This window comes from Candoia aspera, chromosome 1, assembly GCF_035149785.1.
Source record: "Candoia aspera isolate rCanAsp1 chromosome 1, rCanAsp1.hap2, whole genome shotgun sequence".
Taxonomy (NCBI): Eukaryota; Metazoa; Chordata; class Lepidosauria; order Squamata; family Boidae; genus Candoia; species Candoia aspera.
This window is the reverse complement of record NC_086153.1, coordinates 199,819,449-199,837,465: the sequence shown is the minus strand read 5'-3', so window position 1 is coordinate 199,837,465 and position 18,017 is coordinate 199,819,449. Positions and strand designations below refer to the sequence as shown.

General features: G+C 38.2%; 1 protein-coding gene across 11 annotated transcripts in view; it reads right to left on the bottom strand.

The window, feature by feature from the left end:
• BAZ2B (bromodomain adjacent to zinc finger domain 2B) overlaps positions 1 to 18,017 on the bottom strand; it is a 229,667-nt gene that overhangs the window by 79,351 nt on the left and 132,299 nt on the right. For all 11 annotated transcript variants that reach the window (XM_063318319.1, XM_063318320.1, XM_063318321.1 and 8 more), the window contains exons 4-5: positions 7,722 to 7,910; positions 1,114 to 1,275 (exon numbers count right to left, since the gene is read on the bottom strand). In XM_063318319.1, coding sequence (XP_063174389.1) covers positions 1,114 to 1,275; positions 7,722 to 7,910 — 351 coding nt within the window. The remainder of the gene's footprint in view (positions 1 to 1,113; positions 1,276 to 7,721; positions 7,911 to 18,017) is intronic.

The following is an 18,017-nucleotide window of genomic DNA, read 5'->3' as shown; positions in this document are numbered from 1 at the left end:
AAAATTCAGTGAGTGCGAGGCTAGTACACAGGCAGTTGAGGCTAATGATTGCACAGTTGCTATTGGGATTTTAGATGCTAACTATCTTGTGTGCAAAATGGAAAAAAGAAGGTTCCGTTTAAGGAAAACTCAAAAAAAGAAGAGGGTCATTTTGAAGAACTACAGCAGAATACAGGACATAGCAGGTATGCTTTGCATATGGGTTTATCCACCAGCTTGTCCTTTGGTCCTTTGATTGATTTATTTTAAATATTTATGAGATCTATCTATCTAGAAGATATAGGAATGATATTTAGATTTTTTTGTTTTTATTTTGCTTTCTATAACTACTCTGTGACTTTGTTAAAAATAAATTTGAGTTTTAAGTATATTCTTTTAATTTTTTACTGTTATTTTCATTAATAAACATATAAAAATTACCTATCGAGCTAGAACCAATTGCCCTATTTTCCATAGAAATATCACTTCAAATAGTGCGAATTCGAATAATGCGACCACTTTGTGGGATTCATTAACCCCATTAATTGAGACCTAACTGTATATTAGTTCACAAGCATACAATTTTTATATTGAAAGAGGACAGAATATTGCCTCTCACCAAGAGGGAAGAAAATCCTTCCTTCTCTTTTTGCTATTTGCAGATATCATACTTACATTTTATGTGTGTGTGTGTGTATATATATACACACACGCACACATACATACTTGTATGTATGTCTGTGTGTGTTTGTGTGTGTGTGTGTATATGAACATGCTGCAGATATAAATAAATCAGAAAAAAAGCATAGAGAAATGGGATATAGTTGAGTATGCTAGTATTATAGCTTCTACTCCCCACGCAGTGCAGGCTCCCCAAGTTTACATGGCAATAATACATGAGTGGCAACAAATCACATAATTGGTTTATTACTGCATTCTTCTGACCTGGAATTTATTTCCAAGACATATTCAAACTCTGAATACCAAAATTCCCATTGTTTGTAGCCTGTGCATATATTTGAGCTGAATCAGGAATCCAAGAGAAATATATCTATATATCCACACACACACACACACACACGCCCCTTCCAGTCCCAGAGAAGATGCTGCTGGCATGTCTCATTCAGAGCTTACCTTTCTCCAAACTGCCTCGTACACTTTTTCCTGGGGTCCTTGTATGGAATGCAGTAGAGTCATGATTTTGAGCAGGAGGGGCAAACAGAGGAGAAATTCCAAGCAGTGGTGGGAAGAATGTGGTGCCAGTACGTGAGTGCACATCTGCACTGCGCCACCATTCTGTATATTCAATGCAAAGAAAATGAAAATAAAAAGTTACAGTACTTATTCTGTTTTTGCACTTCATGTTTTCTTGTGGTTCCATATTTATATACAGATCTAAAATTTGGTACATGTTAATACTGTAAGTATTAGAGCTATTGTACTTAAAACCTACAGTATATAAGGCTACATCTTTCTTTAGTGTTTTAAAGTTTAAATATGCCCATTAATTTCCTAACCTTAACATTATATCTTTAAACTTAATTTGCACATATCTCTCATCAATCAAATGCTATCTACCACTCAGAAATACTTTAAATCTGAGGTTCAACATCCTGCAAATAAAACAGAAAAAATATAATTACTACAATTACGTGCAACATCTACTAAGCTTAGAACAAAGAAAAATGAAACAGAATTAGCAACAGGATTGGTCTCAACATGCAAGAGGCAGAAATGATTGGCTGCAGGCATTGTCTCAAGGAGGGAGAGATTTGTGTAGAAATTGACATCTGAAGGGTGTAGTAAACCTTTTTTAAAGTGTTGGCATCAGTGGGGAGGGTATGAATTAGTATTTAGATTTTGTTTCAAGCACTAAAAGGTATTGGAATGATATTGATAAGCAACTGAGATCATTCAATATACACAGAGCCATATTGGTGCCTGAGCCTCGTGTGGCGCAGAGTGGTAGGCGGCAATACTGCACCCGAAACTCTCCCCACGACCCGAGTTTGATCCCAGAGGAAGCTGGATTCTCTCTCGGGTAGCTGGTTCAGGTTGACTCAGCCTTCCATCCTTCCGAGGTCAGTAAAATGAGCACCCAGCTTGCTGGGGAACTGATGACTGCGGAAGGCAATGGCAAACCATCCTGCTATAGTCTGCCAAGAAAACGTCACGAAAGTGGCATCCCCCCAAAGGGCCAGACATGACTCAGTGCTTGCACAGAAGACCTTTCACCTTCACATATTGGTGCCTAGGTATTCTGAGGAACTCTACAACAAGATGGTGGGGGCAGTGATTCAAACTCAAGTGATGCTAGACTCGTAATGATCACAACTGAACACAAATAAATCCAACTTCAGTTTATACTGCAGATAAAATGTTCATCTCCATCCAACCTGGATGAAGTAAAAAATGGATGCTGTTAGCAGCCCAGCTGGTCCTCTTGTTATTGATATTACTATATTCTGCAAGTGCAAATTGAGGATTTGGACAAGCCAAGGAGGTTGAGCTATGTTGGGATTGTGAATCTCAGTGCTTTAGAGAGGGGCTGTCATGCGCTGCCTACCTCTGAATAATGCTCAGACACTGGTTCGGTGGATCAGGCTCTGGTTTATTCACAGCGCAGGTACAGCGTCGGGAAAAAAGCTGAGAGTGACAGGAGCGCGCCGGTGCGGGGTTTAAATACCCCGCGCCGGTCAGCGCCCCCTCACTCGCGGTCACGTCACCCCCCTTTGTCCAATACGTTGCCCTGCCGGTGGGTGAGGGGTTGCGAGGCCCTGCTGGCGTTCCGGGATCGCCCATCATCGGGTTTTCTATTCATCCGGTGATTGCTGTCAGCTGGGCGATCTCCGTTGTATTAGCGCTGATGGCTTGGGTGTGCTCCGTGATCCGTTTAGCTATTGTTTATTGGCCGTTAGTCGTTGTGAGTTGATGGCTACTTATCTTGAGCCCCTTCTCCTGTTTCCTTGCTATTGTCATGTGTGCCATTGCGCTGATGACTTCAGCTCAACGGCACTCATGACAGGGGCTAATACTTTCCACCCTTAAAAAGATGACAGTGAAATTCCTTTTGAAAAAGAATTAAGCTCTAATACTTTAATCAAAGGTCATTAAAGCTCTATGTCCCATTTTCTAGTTCTAAATATTGAAGAAGTCACTTCCACTTATCATAGGCAGAAGGACAGGCAAAGCTCCCTGCTTCAAAGCAGGGAGAGCTATACCATTCAGAGTAAGGATACACTCTGGGCTATGCAAAACAGATGGTGTTTTAGCTAGGTTATGCGTTCTCCTGTGTAAAGTGGGGTTTATTATACTTCATATGCCTTATGTGGGTAACAGAATTTGTGCCTTAGAGATGAAACAACACTGGACAATATTATAATCTTTACTACATATGGCAAGAGTAACCACCGATTAAATCAGTAACATGGGATGACTCTCAGATGCGGTGAGCTGGTCCTTTTGCTCCTTCCAGTATCAACTAATTAGCTAATCAGCGCTGCCAAAGCCAAATCACAACCCACTGATTAAACCAGAAGACCTTTCCCCACAGTAAATTTATCTTATGCAACATGAGTTTAGCCCACTCCCTGGATTCCACTTGCTGCTTCTGTTCTACATGCAAATGATCCAAAGATGATTTCTGCATCTTAACAAAAATTGACAAATACTGTTTAAATCTTCAATCACAAAGGCGATTTGTTATAATATTACTCAGTATGAAGATCTGTGATACTAATATTTGCTGAATTCATTGTAGCACAAAACAGATCTTTCATGGGTTTGATCAGTTCCATAAATTTAATGTGTATTTTTTTTCTCCTCTACACTGTTACAAACCATATGGAGATAAACTATATAATGAGCTTCCCACACACTGCGGTTTTTAAACCTCTTTCTTGGCTATGGAATGAATGGCACAAATTGCCTGATATGGAACAAAGAATTAAACACCATTGTAGTCCCAGAATAGTGGCTTAGAAAATTATTGTTCCTCAGTAACAAAAGTCAGCAATAAAGAGCATGTTTGCATTTTTAAAAAGCTTTAGCAGAATGAGAAATTGGTTATTGCTTAATACTATACAAGGATAAGTACATTATAAAAATCTAAAGAAAATAATAGGAATTGATATTAGGCAACCTATAATAAGCCTGTCAGAAAATCATACTGCTCAAACTGACATAAGTTACAAAATATTGAAATGCATAAATACTAAACTAGGTTAAACAATTGTGTTTTTATGGCAAAAGAGAAAAACACTATGAGAACTACAGCTTGAATTGCCTTTCTGGCTGTCAGAGAATTGTACACAGTGATTCTCCTAAAGCCACAGCAGCTTTTGATTAAGTTGACTACAAAAAATGAGAAGAATGAAAAGCAGAGCATTGTAAGTTATTTGTCTTCCAAAAGTGCTATTCAGTGCTGTTCATCAGCACATCTTGAACGCAGAATTTGGAACAAGCTTACAGGGTGATTGGCAGAATTTCTATTAAGGCTGTGTAAATGCTTAAGGGTGCTTTGGAGAACATGGGAGTGAAGCAGCAGTATGAGCACTTGCCTGTGGAGAAGCTGAGAGCAGCTTCCAAAGCAGCAATTCAAGGAAAGGAAAAAGTCATAGGTATTTTAACGATCTGGAAAAAGGTGCCTTGTATGTCCTCCCCTATGTTCCAAAGCATCTCTTTTCAAGGATCCACACAGCTGTAATCTCTCTCAACTGCCAAGATCAAGGAAAATGCAGACAGAGCAAAGCACTAAAAATACTTAGAGAATAACTGAGGTGGATACAAAATGATCTCATCACCTTGTCATCACGTATGCTTTCCAGAAGGAAAAAAGGAGAAGAACCTATTGCTTTTAAAAGGGACTTAGGCAACTGTAGGTGATGGCATTCAAACTTTTGATGTAATCATACTCTAAAGTCATTTCCCTCTCCTGCTGCTCTGCAGGAGAGCTTCCTAAGGTGCATTACATCAAGTTCATCAGTGAGCTAAGACAGAAATTTTGCCAACAACATGCAATCTGCCATCCTTATGCCAGTGTGAAGCTAGAATCCAGCCACCCTAGGCAAGTTCATGGAATTAATTTGCACCTAACTTATATCAATGCTTTTGAACTAACATTTCTAACTATTTACCAACCATTATGAAAGAAGGGCTTTAAAGAAAACTTTAAAAAGAAGAGGTAGATAATGAAATACCTGATTTAGGTAGAAAACTGGCTTTATAGCATGCGTCATTATTTCAAAAACTCAAGCATGTCAATAAGATTCAAGAAAAACTAAGGGAATGTCAAACATCATGTGAAAGTACTCACTAATATAGTTTAGAAGTATAAATGAATACATGAAGAAGGCCCTGCCATTTGGCAGAGTGGCCCTGCCATTTGGCAGAGTGAGAAACCCAATTCTGGGTGCAATGAGATCCATAAATTCTGCACGTATAGGGGAGCAGACAATTTCCTCACTACTGCAGCTCCTTGAGTTCACAGAACAACTACATGGGTGAGGATTTCGCACCTTCACCCTGTTTTACTCTGATGCGGTACCTTTCAGCTTACATCACAGTTCTCAAGCTGCTTCTACACCAAAGGAATGGTAGATAGATATCCCACCAACTCATGGTGCTACTTCTCATATGCAACAAAAGCACACATTCATTTTCAGTGAGGAGTTATAACTTGCCAAGAGCCACAACACTGTTATTAGGTGACATGCCACAGTAGTCTACCTAAGATACAGACCAGGGTCCAATCTACTTTGGAAAGAGTGCCAAACTAAATCAGAGAAGCTTGTGGGGATTGCACCCCAGTAATAGGTGGTGGCCAGTACACTTTCACACACTCACCTGACCATTATGGCATTATGATTGTTTCCAGGGGTAGAGTAGGGATTCCCAAACTCCACCCAAAATGCCCTCCATGTAGTAATTAGGCATTAAGACAGCCTTCACTGACAGTGGAAGCTATTTTGAGCCTTGTGAAGGTGGGAAATGACCCTTTTTTCCCTTTTGTCTTAGGAGTAGTAGGTTGAGGAAGGGATTCCTGCTTAGGGAAAAGGGTTAGGCCATAGCTTAGGGAATGAAGATGTGCCTTTTAAAGAAGCACATGCACAACACAGGGAACCTCCACAGGCCACTTTAAACCCATGAGCTACAGATTCTCCATGCTTGGCCTTGAATGCCTCTTGAGCTGATTTTACACCAGACAGAAATAAACAGTCTAAATTTTTATTCTGGCCAACAACAGAATGTGCTTTACACCTCATTTCTATACAGCTAACTAATGCATTAAGTATGTAGCACAAGTTACCCTTCAGTTTTTAATTTATGCTAGTATAATTGTACAAATCCAGAAGTCTTAAACTTTATTTCCTACTTGTTTTGCAAACTACACTCTTAAAACCAAGTCACATCAGACATGTAACTAATCTTATGCTAAAATGTATTTTAGAAACAGGTTACTCAGAAAAAGATTTGTTATCCAAATATAGGCACATTAAACACAAATAGATAAAACATAGTTTTGCAACTATACAGCCATCAACCCACATGTTGTGCTACAATTCTGACAGGTAAGTAGGACTGTTATGACAAATCTTATAAATGTTTACTGAGATGGCATTGAGTTCAACAGAACTTACTTGGTCCAGAACAATTGTGCACAAAACTGCAGCCTTTTGTTCTCTTCTCTTTTTTTAAAATAAGATTCTCAGTCTCTTAATTATAATCCAAAAGATACAAACATGCCCACCTTTGAGAGGCCTATATTAAAGCTGTACTATCATAACCACCAATTATAATAATCCTGTGGAACTTACTCCCAAGCAAGTTATATAAAATTGCAGGCTGACAGTGCAAGCTCGCACATGCTTACTCAGAAATAAGTTCCATTATTTTCAACATGACTTATTTTGTGATGTGTATATAGGACTGTAGCCTTACAAAATAGTAATACATGCAATTACTGGAAAATAAGCATTTTAATGCTTAAATAACCGGGTCCTTTTTCTAAATAATGTGCCAAACTCAACTCATTTTCAGCTAGAACAGCCTAATTTTGATTCTGAGCATTTGGAAACTGATCAGGTATTTCTCATTCCACTAAAGTTCAAGCTGATTTTTTTTTACAAGATATGAGGGAGATAGAAATATGTAAACCAAATATGTATGGAAAGGTCTTATTTTAAAACAACAGGAGACTTAACTTGTATTCAGTTTTTAAAATCTCTCTGGAGATGCCTGATTTGGGGTGTTGACAATATTTTTCAGATTAGTGCTAATGCAGACAATAACCTACCCAGAGAATTTTTGTTATAAGGAGATTGGAAACACAAATAAACAAACAAGCAAACAAACAAATGGTGGGAAAAGTTGAGAATAAAGCAAATACAACCTAGAACCAGTGAGCATGCACTACTATTCTTTGTACCCATGCAGCGCAACTGCCTCATATTTACCCAATTGTAAGCCTCCCTGAGTTCAAAGAGGTCAATGTATGTATGTATATGTGTTTGTGTGTGTGTGTATTATTGTTGTTGTTGTATTATTACCTCTCAGATCAATGCATATAATAGTAAGGATGTTCCTGATGTTGTAGAATCTGGATCTTACTGAAAAAAGCTGAACTTTTATCTTTAGTATGCAGTATATAAAATCCATGCCTCTTTACTCTGAAAATTTGTGGCTGCATCTTCAAGCAATTTTTTTAAAAATGGAAGATTTTTTGAATATATAGACTTGTTTACCTGGAAAGGTTGTTAGCTGGGGATGCGCTGCTAAGGCTGTGGGTGTACCAAGTGACCCCAAGCCACCAAATTCTGTATGCCCTGAGCTGGCTGTATGTAGACCAAAGACTGGGTGGCTGACCATTGGAAAGGCACTCGACACTGTGGACAGGTTACACGGTTGATCCCCAGCTGTTCTGAATAAATGTCCTGAGGGGGGAAAAAAGCAACACTTGAAAAGGTCCTAGAAAAACACACGCTCCTCTTGAAATTTTCTGGCTTTGGAGTTTTTGAATCTGGGCTCTTCTACAGATTTCGGCAAAATCGGCGGCCATCAGTTTCAAGCCACTGGAATAATGCTGGCATTATAAGGGTGCTACGTTCTGTGAAAAAGGAAGCCTTGCATATGAAACTGAGAATAAATTGTGAAGCAAATTAAGCTTCAGTTAAGGCTACCAGATCTGGGCTGTGAAAATCTAGACCACCATTAGATGTCAAAAAAAGATACAACATCACTTTAGTTTCCAATGTATTATTACATTCCATTTCGCTAGCAGGTGCAAAGCATCTGTTAAGTTTATAGGAGAATTAAAACATGTTAATGTTAATACAAACCTAATGCATAATAGTCAACGTACTACTTGCTACCATGAGTGTATGTAGTACCTCTTCCACCAAGAAGGAATGTTATTGGAAGGATACTATTGTACCATGTGCTAATTTTCCTGCTTGTGGACTTTCAGGAGGTATCTGTTTGGACGCTGTTGGAAACAGTGACACATATGCAGGACTAAAATAGAACTTGGGACTAATCCAGTAGGATTCTTTTTACATTCTTAAGTACCAGTTTTAAGCCTGGTATACTTGAGATCAAATCCTCATCATTCCAAAAAGTCTATTGTGGAACCAGATGCCAATCAATGTCTGGGACTGAACACTACATTAAATCATTTGCTGTTTTAACAATGTTTGCTGAACAAACTAAGATTCACACAAAGTAGGGATCATATAGTTTGGCAGTGGTTTGCATGTTGTATAAGCCCAACTATTATGGCTTACTAACAAACCAAAGTTACAGTAACGTGCCTTAGTGAGACATGTTAACATCATCACAAGGATTTAGAGTAGTTTGTGGTTTAGGGTGCTTCAGAAACCCAGCCAGTTTCCCTCTCAGGCAGTCAACCTACTTTTCTCCCAAGTTCCTTGGGAAATGGTAGGATAAAAATTTTTGAATAAATTATTACTATTTATCCACCTTCCTTCTTTATCAATACCATGATTACAAAGTATGGTTTTACCTGCATATGTGTCAGGATGTATTTTTTGGCTGTTGTTTCCAAAATGCTACTGTTTCTAATATTGGGGTGTAATTCCTGTGATGTGTAGAAATTATCACTAGGTGGTACTATTTACATCACTTGCACATAGGACAAATCCCTGTACTTCTAAACATTCTAATTATTTTAATTATCCAGGACAAAGAAGGTAGTTCTTCTGCTTGAAGTAACCGCACTGACTCTACACAAACAAGCACAAAACGATAAAAAAGCATTCATGCAAGGGATCAGGAAAGAAGGAAATATCTGACTGACAGCAAGAGGCATTTTTCGGAACTTTTAGCATGCTACCAAGTTCAACCTCTGATTATTGACTGTAGTTGAATCTATAGATTTTATCTTCAGGCAACTCTCTTTTCAGAGGTCAATCATATGTGTCAATCTTTCCCAAGGTTCCCCAACAAAACTCAGCCTGGCATCTTCTGACAGGGCAGCCATGAGTACCAAGGGGGTGATTCCTGAATCACCGAGGCCTCAAAAACAGCCTTAGCTGGACTGCTGGGTTCCCCCCTTGCTCCCTCTGATCAAAGGGACAGGCAGAAATGCTGCAAGGAACCAGCTGCCATGCTTCTCAGCCATGCAGTAGTGATGAAGATGAGCCTCCAAGTAGCCAGGCCTTGTGCCAGACAGCCAGACAGAACAGAGGAGGCCCAATTCACCTGAAAAAGGCCCACACTTCTCTTGGACCTTTCCTGCCCCTAGGATGGCTGATGCTTGTCAGTAGTCAGAGGTCAACCCTAATTACTCTTCCTATAGCACTCCAAGCTTTAGCAACTGTCCAATAATTTCTGGCCTGAAAACTACTGGTGACAGGTAATAACAGTCATAAGAAAAGTCGTATGTAATAACAGTCATAAGAAAACACATCACACAGCAGTAGCACGCAGGGAATATTTGGAAGCTGGCAGAAGAACGGCTGCATGTGGTAGCGTCCAGGCATTATATGCTAAGGGCAGAGAGATATAAAGCAGAGGATGGGAAAAGGAAGAACAAAGAACAGCAAAGTTAACTCACTCTAGAAACAACAAAGTATCAATGCACTTGGCATTTCTCCCTCAATTGTACTGTTTTTAAATTAATCAGGGCTGGCAAACAGGTAAATGCCTGATCCCTTGAGTAAGGATTATCTCCAGGAGACAGGCAGAGAGATTTAGCACACTAAACAGGTCCTCTGTTAAAGAGCCAGTCAGAATAGACTAAGGAGAACAGGGTTGAAATCCTTCTTCCACCAGGAAGCTCACTGCTACTCTAAGCTATCTCACAGGGTTGGTGAGGAAAAAACGCATGGAGAGAGAGGCATTGGGGCGAGTAAGAAAAGGAGGAACATAAATATGTTAAATAACAAAATAATACGGTATGGTTGTTAGCTACTGCAGCCTACCATATGTAGCCATGGACACAGACATAGATATCACTGGATGTATATACTATACTGGCCTGATGTGCTCATCCTGGGAGGTATGGCATATGATATCCCTGATCATGTGTTTTGTTCTTATGGTTTTGGGGCTGTCTTTATTGTGTTTATTATACTCTGTTTTTATTGTTGTACACCCCCAGAATCACATTTTGTTGTGAGTTTTCTTCGAACACCTACTACATGCATGCACACAGAGAGCATACAAACACACACACACACACACACACTTTTCTTATGTTTATGATTTAAACATTTGAGCAATTGCTCTCAAATCTTACGGGAATAGACTCATCAAAAAAAGTGTAACACATATGCATATGCCTTAAAAAGTTGACAATTTCTTACCAGATGTAATTTAAGTTTTGATAAGGTAAAGGTAAAGGTTTCCCTTGACGTAAAGTCCAGTCGTGTCCGACTCTAGGGGGCGGTGCTCATCTCCGTTTCTAAGCCTTGGAGCCGGCGTTGTCCCTAAGGACCCGTCCATGGTCATGTGGCTGGCATGACTCACGGAACGTCGTTACCTTCCCGCCGAAGCGGTACCAATTAATCTACTCACATTTGCATGTTTTCGAACTGCTTGGTGTGCAGGAGCTGGGACGAGCAACGGGAGCTCACCCCGCCGCGCGGTTTCGAACCGCCGACCTTCCGATCGGCAGCTCAGCAGTTTAACCCGCAGCGCCACCGCGTCCCTGTAAGTTTTGATACTGATCTTTAAATCCCTAAATGACTGAAGATCTGACTATGGGACCATCTGTCTCATTGTAATATTCTTTTAAGATCTGCAAAAGAGGCCCTTTTAAAGATGTCCTCCCTCCAGTCAGAGGGCCATGTTTCTAGCATTAGGGGGGACTTTTAGTGTTAATTTTAAACTCTGTGAGTTTAAGAAAATACCCTGTTCTTATTTGCAGTTTTGTTAAACTTTGCTATATACAACTTGAGTATCTCCTGAAGTAGAAAATCAAGGCATAGATCAAACCATCCAATAAAGAAATAACAGCAGGCCAAGTTAGTTAGATTGTTACCTGTAAAAAAAAATGCTAACTCTTGCAGGATGAAAATTGCCACTGAATGGCTTCCTGTATTAGGTAGATCACCCCAGGAATCAGAGCCAAGCAAGCAAGTCCTTGTTAGTCTGCCTATATCAAAGTTTCCCCACTTCTGGGGCAGGTAACACTCGATTCTGAACCCCTTCATTGTAGAGGAGCAAAGAGAGGGCCTTGGAGAAAATATGCAACAACTATAACAAAACATAAACTCAGCCAGAGAAAACAAGAATGAGAAGGAAACTTAAAATTGCTCGCCTTGATTCTCTTTGATATAAAAGGGAGGGAAGAAGAAAAACTACCAGGCTTTCAAGATTCACAAATACTACAGCCTGAATAAAAAAAGAAGAGTTCTAGTATTCCTGGTGATGTCTTGTGATGTCTGTTTCCTGACCTGTCCTACCTTGAGGGGCTTTCCCTCAGAGGGAAAGTGCATGGGTAGAAGAATTAAATGCCACTGGCCCCACAGAGGCCATGTTCAGCAGACTTCTTCCTGATTACTAAAAATGCAAAGATGCTTCCTGATACCGTGATATTTCAACCCAATGCTACAGTGAGATGCTGCTTGGGCAGTGCCTTCTTCCCACAATTCGTCTATTTTTCAAAACCCCACATTTTTAAAGCTAAGGTCATTGCCACAGAAATTCAGACTCCATAGTGATAGCACTCGTATGTGTTGATGCATTCATATGAAAAAACATTGCTGTAGTAGTTATTACTTTATTAAAGTCTGCCATTTTCTATGGAAATTGTATCCTTAGACAAGTTAGTGCAAGCTCAACATCAAGTGGCTCGAGCAGAGATTCCCAGGGATGTTTAGTGTAAGTGCAGCAGGCCAATTGATGCAGTAATTTAACTCAAAACCTAACTAGGAAAATGTCTGAAATAAAACTTCAGCTTTGCGTACGTAACTTCTTAAAATGTATATGTTCATGTTCACAATACAGTGAAGGGTAGGTGCACCAAGGAAAAGTGATCATGCTAACAAGCATTATCATTAAACTTAAGATGACCCATGTTAGAATATTGAACATTATTTTGTTTCTTTTGCAAAGATTAATAAAAATAATTACGCAACATGTAAACACGGCAAGTTCCTGAAAATACTTTTCTGGAATATAAGAAAAAGATTCAAATATGCTTTGGAAATTAGAAATAGTAATTTTAAAATATTTTATAAAGAAAACTAGTATGTTCAAAAAAGAATCTGATTCTAGCTTATCATCAAAGCAGGTCATACTGAAGCCTGGTGAATTAAACAGATTCCTTCCATTCTGCCAATTCATTATCTTTTTGTTTCTTAATACATTAGTATTCTGGCTAGAGATGAATATTTGTTATTTCCTTTCATTTTTTTTCCTTTTGGTTTTTGTTCCTGTTAAAAAGTGCCAGCTTTCTGCATGCTTATTTTGCATAATGAAATTTAATACAAAACTACATTGCTTAAGACTCTTGACTTATATTATAATAGGCTGAATATTTTTCAGCAAAGCTTTTGAAATTCTACTAGCCAGTATGTAGATAAATGATTGAAAGTATTACCCAAAAGGCCAGCATCCATTTCAACAGGGCTGGTGTCTTAGTAACAAGGAACGATAAAGGCAAATGCCTTTATTAATATTAATGAATTTTGTGCTGCACTGTAATAAGCCTTTTCAAAAAAAACTAAAAAGGATAAATACTTAACTAATGCCTTAAATGTAAAAAGGTGGTGAACAAAATCCTTTGAAAAGCAATGGAGGGACAAAAATGATCAGCTAGACCCCCACCCCACCCCAACTACTTGTCCATTTAAGACACAGGAGATAAAAGGCATTAATGTGAAGGATGGGGTTGGGGGTTTTAATGTGCCTACCCTCATAAAGAAGCTAATGCAATATTCTTTACTTTACATTTTGGTCAACGTGAGTGAAAGCTTTGCTTCCATGATTTCACTCATTATCTGAATGTAGCCACAACATTCACACCTCTGTACTGTATGCAGTTTTACCTAAATGCAGAAATCTCTGAACAGCTTGTTGCAACATGTCTTTCAAAGATGAGATGTGTAAATTCACAGTACTGGCAAGTGTGTCTTCTGTGTTAAAACTGAGAAGAGTGCCTAATCATCGAGAGCAACTATCAGCCAAGTAAAGGTCTCCTGTTTTAATTAACATTTCTTGTAATTTAGTACAATACTGAAAGGTTACAAATAAAAAGGGTTTGCTTTAAAATCAATGCCAAATCATAAAAAGACGCATGCCACAATGTATGTACTATTGCAAATAAGGGATATAGATATGCATGTGTGTATTGTAACTCCAACGCTATGACAACATAATTCTATTTTTCACTGATACAAATGCTGAATGATATATATACCTATCACTTAAAACTTCATTCCCCAAATCACAAATAGGTGAACACAGAGGCAGATACTGGAAGCTAACAGAATTATGCAATCTTAATCTTAACATCTTCAAATCTGCTGGGTTTTGAATTACAGATTGCTTTATCTCTCTCTCTCCTCCTCTCTCTTTCTGTTATGGTTAAAGAAAAAACATGTTTTGTCCAAACCATTTGTGACAAATTAAAATCCTACTCCGTCCTCTTCAAAATCTCTTCTCTCCTTGATACAGGATCTCTCTCTCTCTCTGAGAAACCTGACAAATACATGAGTCCAGTCTAATAGGATTCTTTCTCCTCTTTTGAAAAGCAGTGTATAGTGAGAAGGATTTTGACTATGCATTTGTCTCCATCACCATTTTGACATACACAAATATTGCTCCCTCCACTTCATAATTAAATCTTCCATAACTTCCACAATTGAAAACTACATATCTGGATGCTACACATCTCACATTTAGAAGAGGTAACATGATCCATGATTATAGGTAAGGTGCTTAAAAAGCTTTGGGTGTGTCCAGAAACTTCATGATCAGCCACTATAATTTACTATAATTGGCGCTTGCTTTGAAAATCAGGATTGAAAACCAGGATGAATTACATCTACATCATACAACAACACATGCACATCTTGCAATAAGACATCTTTAAATAAAGGATGCCAGAAACCAGGGATAAGCAGTTTGCTGCTGAGGAGAGGTTAGGGACCCCAAAAAATTGTGTCTGGGGCTTCACATGATTCTTAAGCATAGGCTCCTTTTATTTGTTATACATGATAGCCATGCTTCTTCTTCTTTTTAATATTACATATAATTTACAATCTGAAATGCAGATTATTTCTAGACCACTAAGCAGAAAGGCATAAATTTCTTATTAGAGACAGAAATAAAAATGTTATTATACTTGAGATTCAGATGTTAATTAGCACAGAGTTGTTTTTAGAGTTAATTTCAGGATGTACATTGAACACTAAGTGAGATTCCTATGTTAGCACTTTGGAGATTACATTTCTAGTAGGGCTTCACAGGCACCTCTGTCATAATTGCTAATAGCATAACCTTTAAATCAGCCCACAGGGAAGGTCCACTGAAATGTATGGGAATATTCAGACTGCACTGGAATAAATGGCTTGTGATTCAGATTCATAATGAGGAAAAATACTGCAGGAAATGTATGTGTAATGTAATTACTGTACTCAAATTACACACATTTGGAAAAGTATTTTTCCAAAGTCACATTATATAATTATAGCAGAGTATCCACAAATAACAGCTGATCTGTAATACAATTTTTCTGGCACATCTAGAGTTCCAGTCTGGACTAAGTCTCTGTCTTGGGATTTGTACGGCTGAAGGACTGAAGTTTATTACAAGCCTGCTTAATAGACTATTGATTACTGCAAAGAAAATAATTATATTGCATTGGATGAAACCTGAGCCTCTCTTACTGCAAGCTGAGATGAAGGTGTTTTTAACGGTATAGCACTGGAAACAATAACTGCTAAAACTGTAAAAGATAAATGCTCAATTATATAAATAGATTTTTTTTTTCTCTTCACAAGGTCCAAGCTGGTTAAGTTAAGAAATTATCACATGTTTATCTTATCAAAAATCACATGAAGCACGAGTCCAGGGCTAAAAAAAGGTGCAATTATTTTCTTTCTTAATTCCAGAATATCTGATAAATGTAATATTTACTAGATTTTACTTGAAAATTACAGAGTGAAAAGCAGCTCCATATGTGTCGCTAATGGGCTGTATTAATAAAGCAAAGGCATTCTAATATGAGACGTGATCGTGAGCTTTCATCAGATTCACCCCAGACTTGTTAGGCGAACAAACACAGCGACCCAAGCAATTAAATACACAAATATTCACCCATTTGTCTCTCTTTCATACACACACAGATGTGGTTCTATCTGAGTGTTCAAACTATATGACAGCAAATTGTATGGAGGAGATCGTGTTACCTTGACTGGCTTTTATGGTGGTGACATAGAACAGAATAATAAATGGAGAGGGGAAAATACTGAAGAACATCCTATCAATGTATTATGTCTTATTCAAGATCCCACTTGAATAAAGAAATGCAAAAACAAGATGAAAAAGCCATTAGTGTATAAAATATCTGATTATACTGGATTCTTGATAGAGCTTTGTTCCAATATCCAAAATCTGTGTAGCCTGGTGTCATGTTAATATCTTTCTTAGTGCCCAGTAAGAAATATACCATATAAACAGCATTCTAAACTTTGATTTCATACTACAATAAGAATATGATTATACTCTACTGTTCTGTGATTTATTCCTTTAATCTTCAGCCAGCCTGATCATTTGACTGTCCATTACAATGTTCCTTTATTTAAAATATGAGTTGTTAGGCAGAAATCCATTTGGGCTCAAGGAAAAAGCAGGTGGGAGAGGAAGCACTTTGGAGATGGCTGGAGTGAGGACTAGCTGAGAGAGAAATGTGCTTTGATCATTAGAGACTCATCTGAGATCCATTCCACATACAAGGGCTACTGATCTAAGATTCCCACCATGCTATGAGGCTTTCATAGGCCTTTGCAAGCTCAGCTGATTAACTCGTCTTCAGTGGTTGCTCCCAAGGAAACACTACAAATTGTTTGGCGGTAGTTTTTCACTGGTAGGAATTCCCACTTCCTGTCTCAGAGTGTCCTTTCCTGAAACCAAGGTGCCATGGCACTTTATAACCTTCCTCCCATAGTTTCTGACCATTTGGAGGATCCCCCACTCCGTGGCCTGTTTTTGTTTATTGTTTTAGTTTCTTCACATCAAAAAGCAACATGTTTGAGGAAGAATGAGGATCAGGTAACATCTGATTGTCATTTTTTCTCTCCCTCATTTGTCAGCTAGAGGAAGAGCAGTGGACCAAAGAGAATACAGCAGCAGTAAGGGTGAGGGCTGTTCAGCAATTTAGATTTGAAGGGGAAAAGGTAATCCAGAGCATACAGGGCCAGACGTGTCACTCCTGTTGGCAACTCCTTAAAGAAGGAAAAAAAATTATTCAACATGGTCTGAATGATTTTTTTCTCCTTTGAATCTGAATAGTCCTCCGAAGCATCCTTAGGTAGCAGTTCAAAAAAGGCACTCAGAGTTTGGGGAGTGTAGCTGGTAGCAATGTGGAAGGGCCTTGTTGTGTTTTTTTTTATAATAACTTTGTTAAATTTTTAAACAAGAAAGATAAAAACCAACAAGTACTAATATTTAAGATAAAGGAAAGAAAGAAAATAAATAAAGAGAGAACAAAGCTAAAAGTGCAAAAAGAAAAAAAAGAGGTATAAAGAAATTATTTCCAATTTTCTTTTACAAGAGTTTTAGATATAAATTTAAATTGCACCCTTACTCTAAGGTTACAACATAACTTTCATTCTTTCCTATCATCTGCCCTGAGCCAAATGTGTACATCTAAAGTGTACATTCCAAAATTATGTTAATGCAAAAACAATCTTCAATATTAGTAATTACTCTGAGATTAACTTTCTATCACAATTGCTCAAATGTCTTACCACTTGCTGATCTGGACATTATCAATGGACCAAACCAATTATTTTGCAACTTTTATTTAATGAAAGAGATATATGAAACAAAATAGGTTAGCAACGTTTGTTAATGCACTGAAAACCTACAAATACCCATGTTTTGATTTTATACTATGAGCCATATCTACAATATAGGACACTGCAGTTCTCTGCAAATGCTGAGTTTTGCTCCTGAATGTGATTTCATATATTTCAGAAAATTTAAAGCATTCAGATCTGAAATTATGAATCTTAGATAATCCCTGAGTAAGCCAATCTTTCTTTAGATTCAGCTTTAGAGACTTCTTTTTGTTTGAGATATCATAAGTTTGCATTGTAAGTCATATTAAATTTAGTTCATATTGGACTGTGTGTGAAGCCAGTTTATGGATCTTTTATTGCAATTCAGACAACCAAGCTGGTGGAGATGAAATAACTCCTGTCTGAAATCATTCAGTTGAAGATAAATTTTTAGGTTCTTCAGGTTAACTCTTCGCATTTGAAGATACAGATCCTAGCTTCCAGATGCCTCCAGAACCAGCTCTTCCATCACAGACATCTCCACAACCACGACCAACTGATAAAAATATA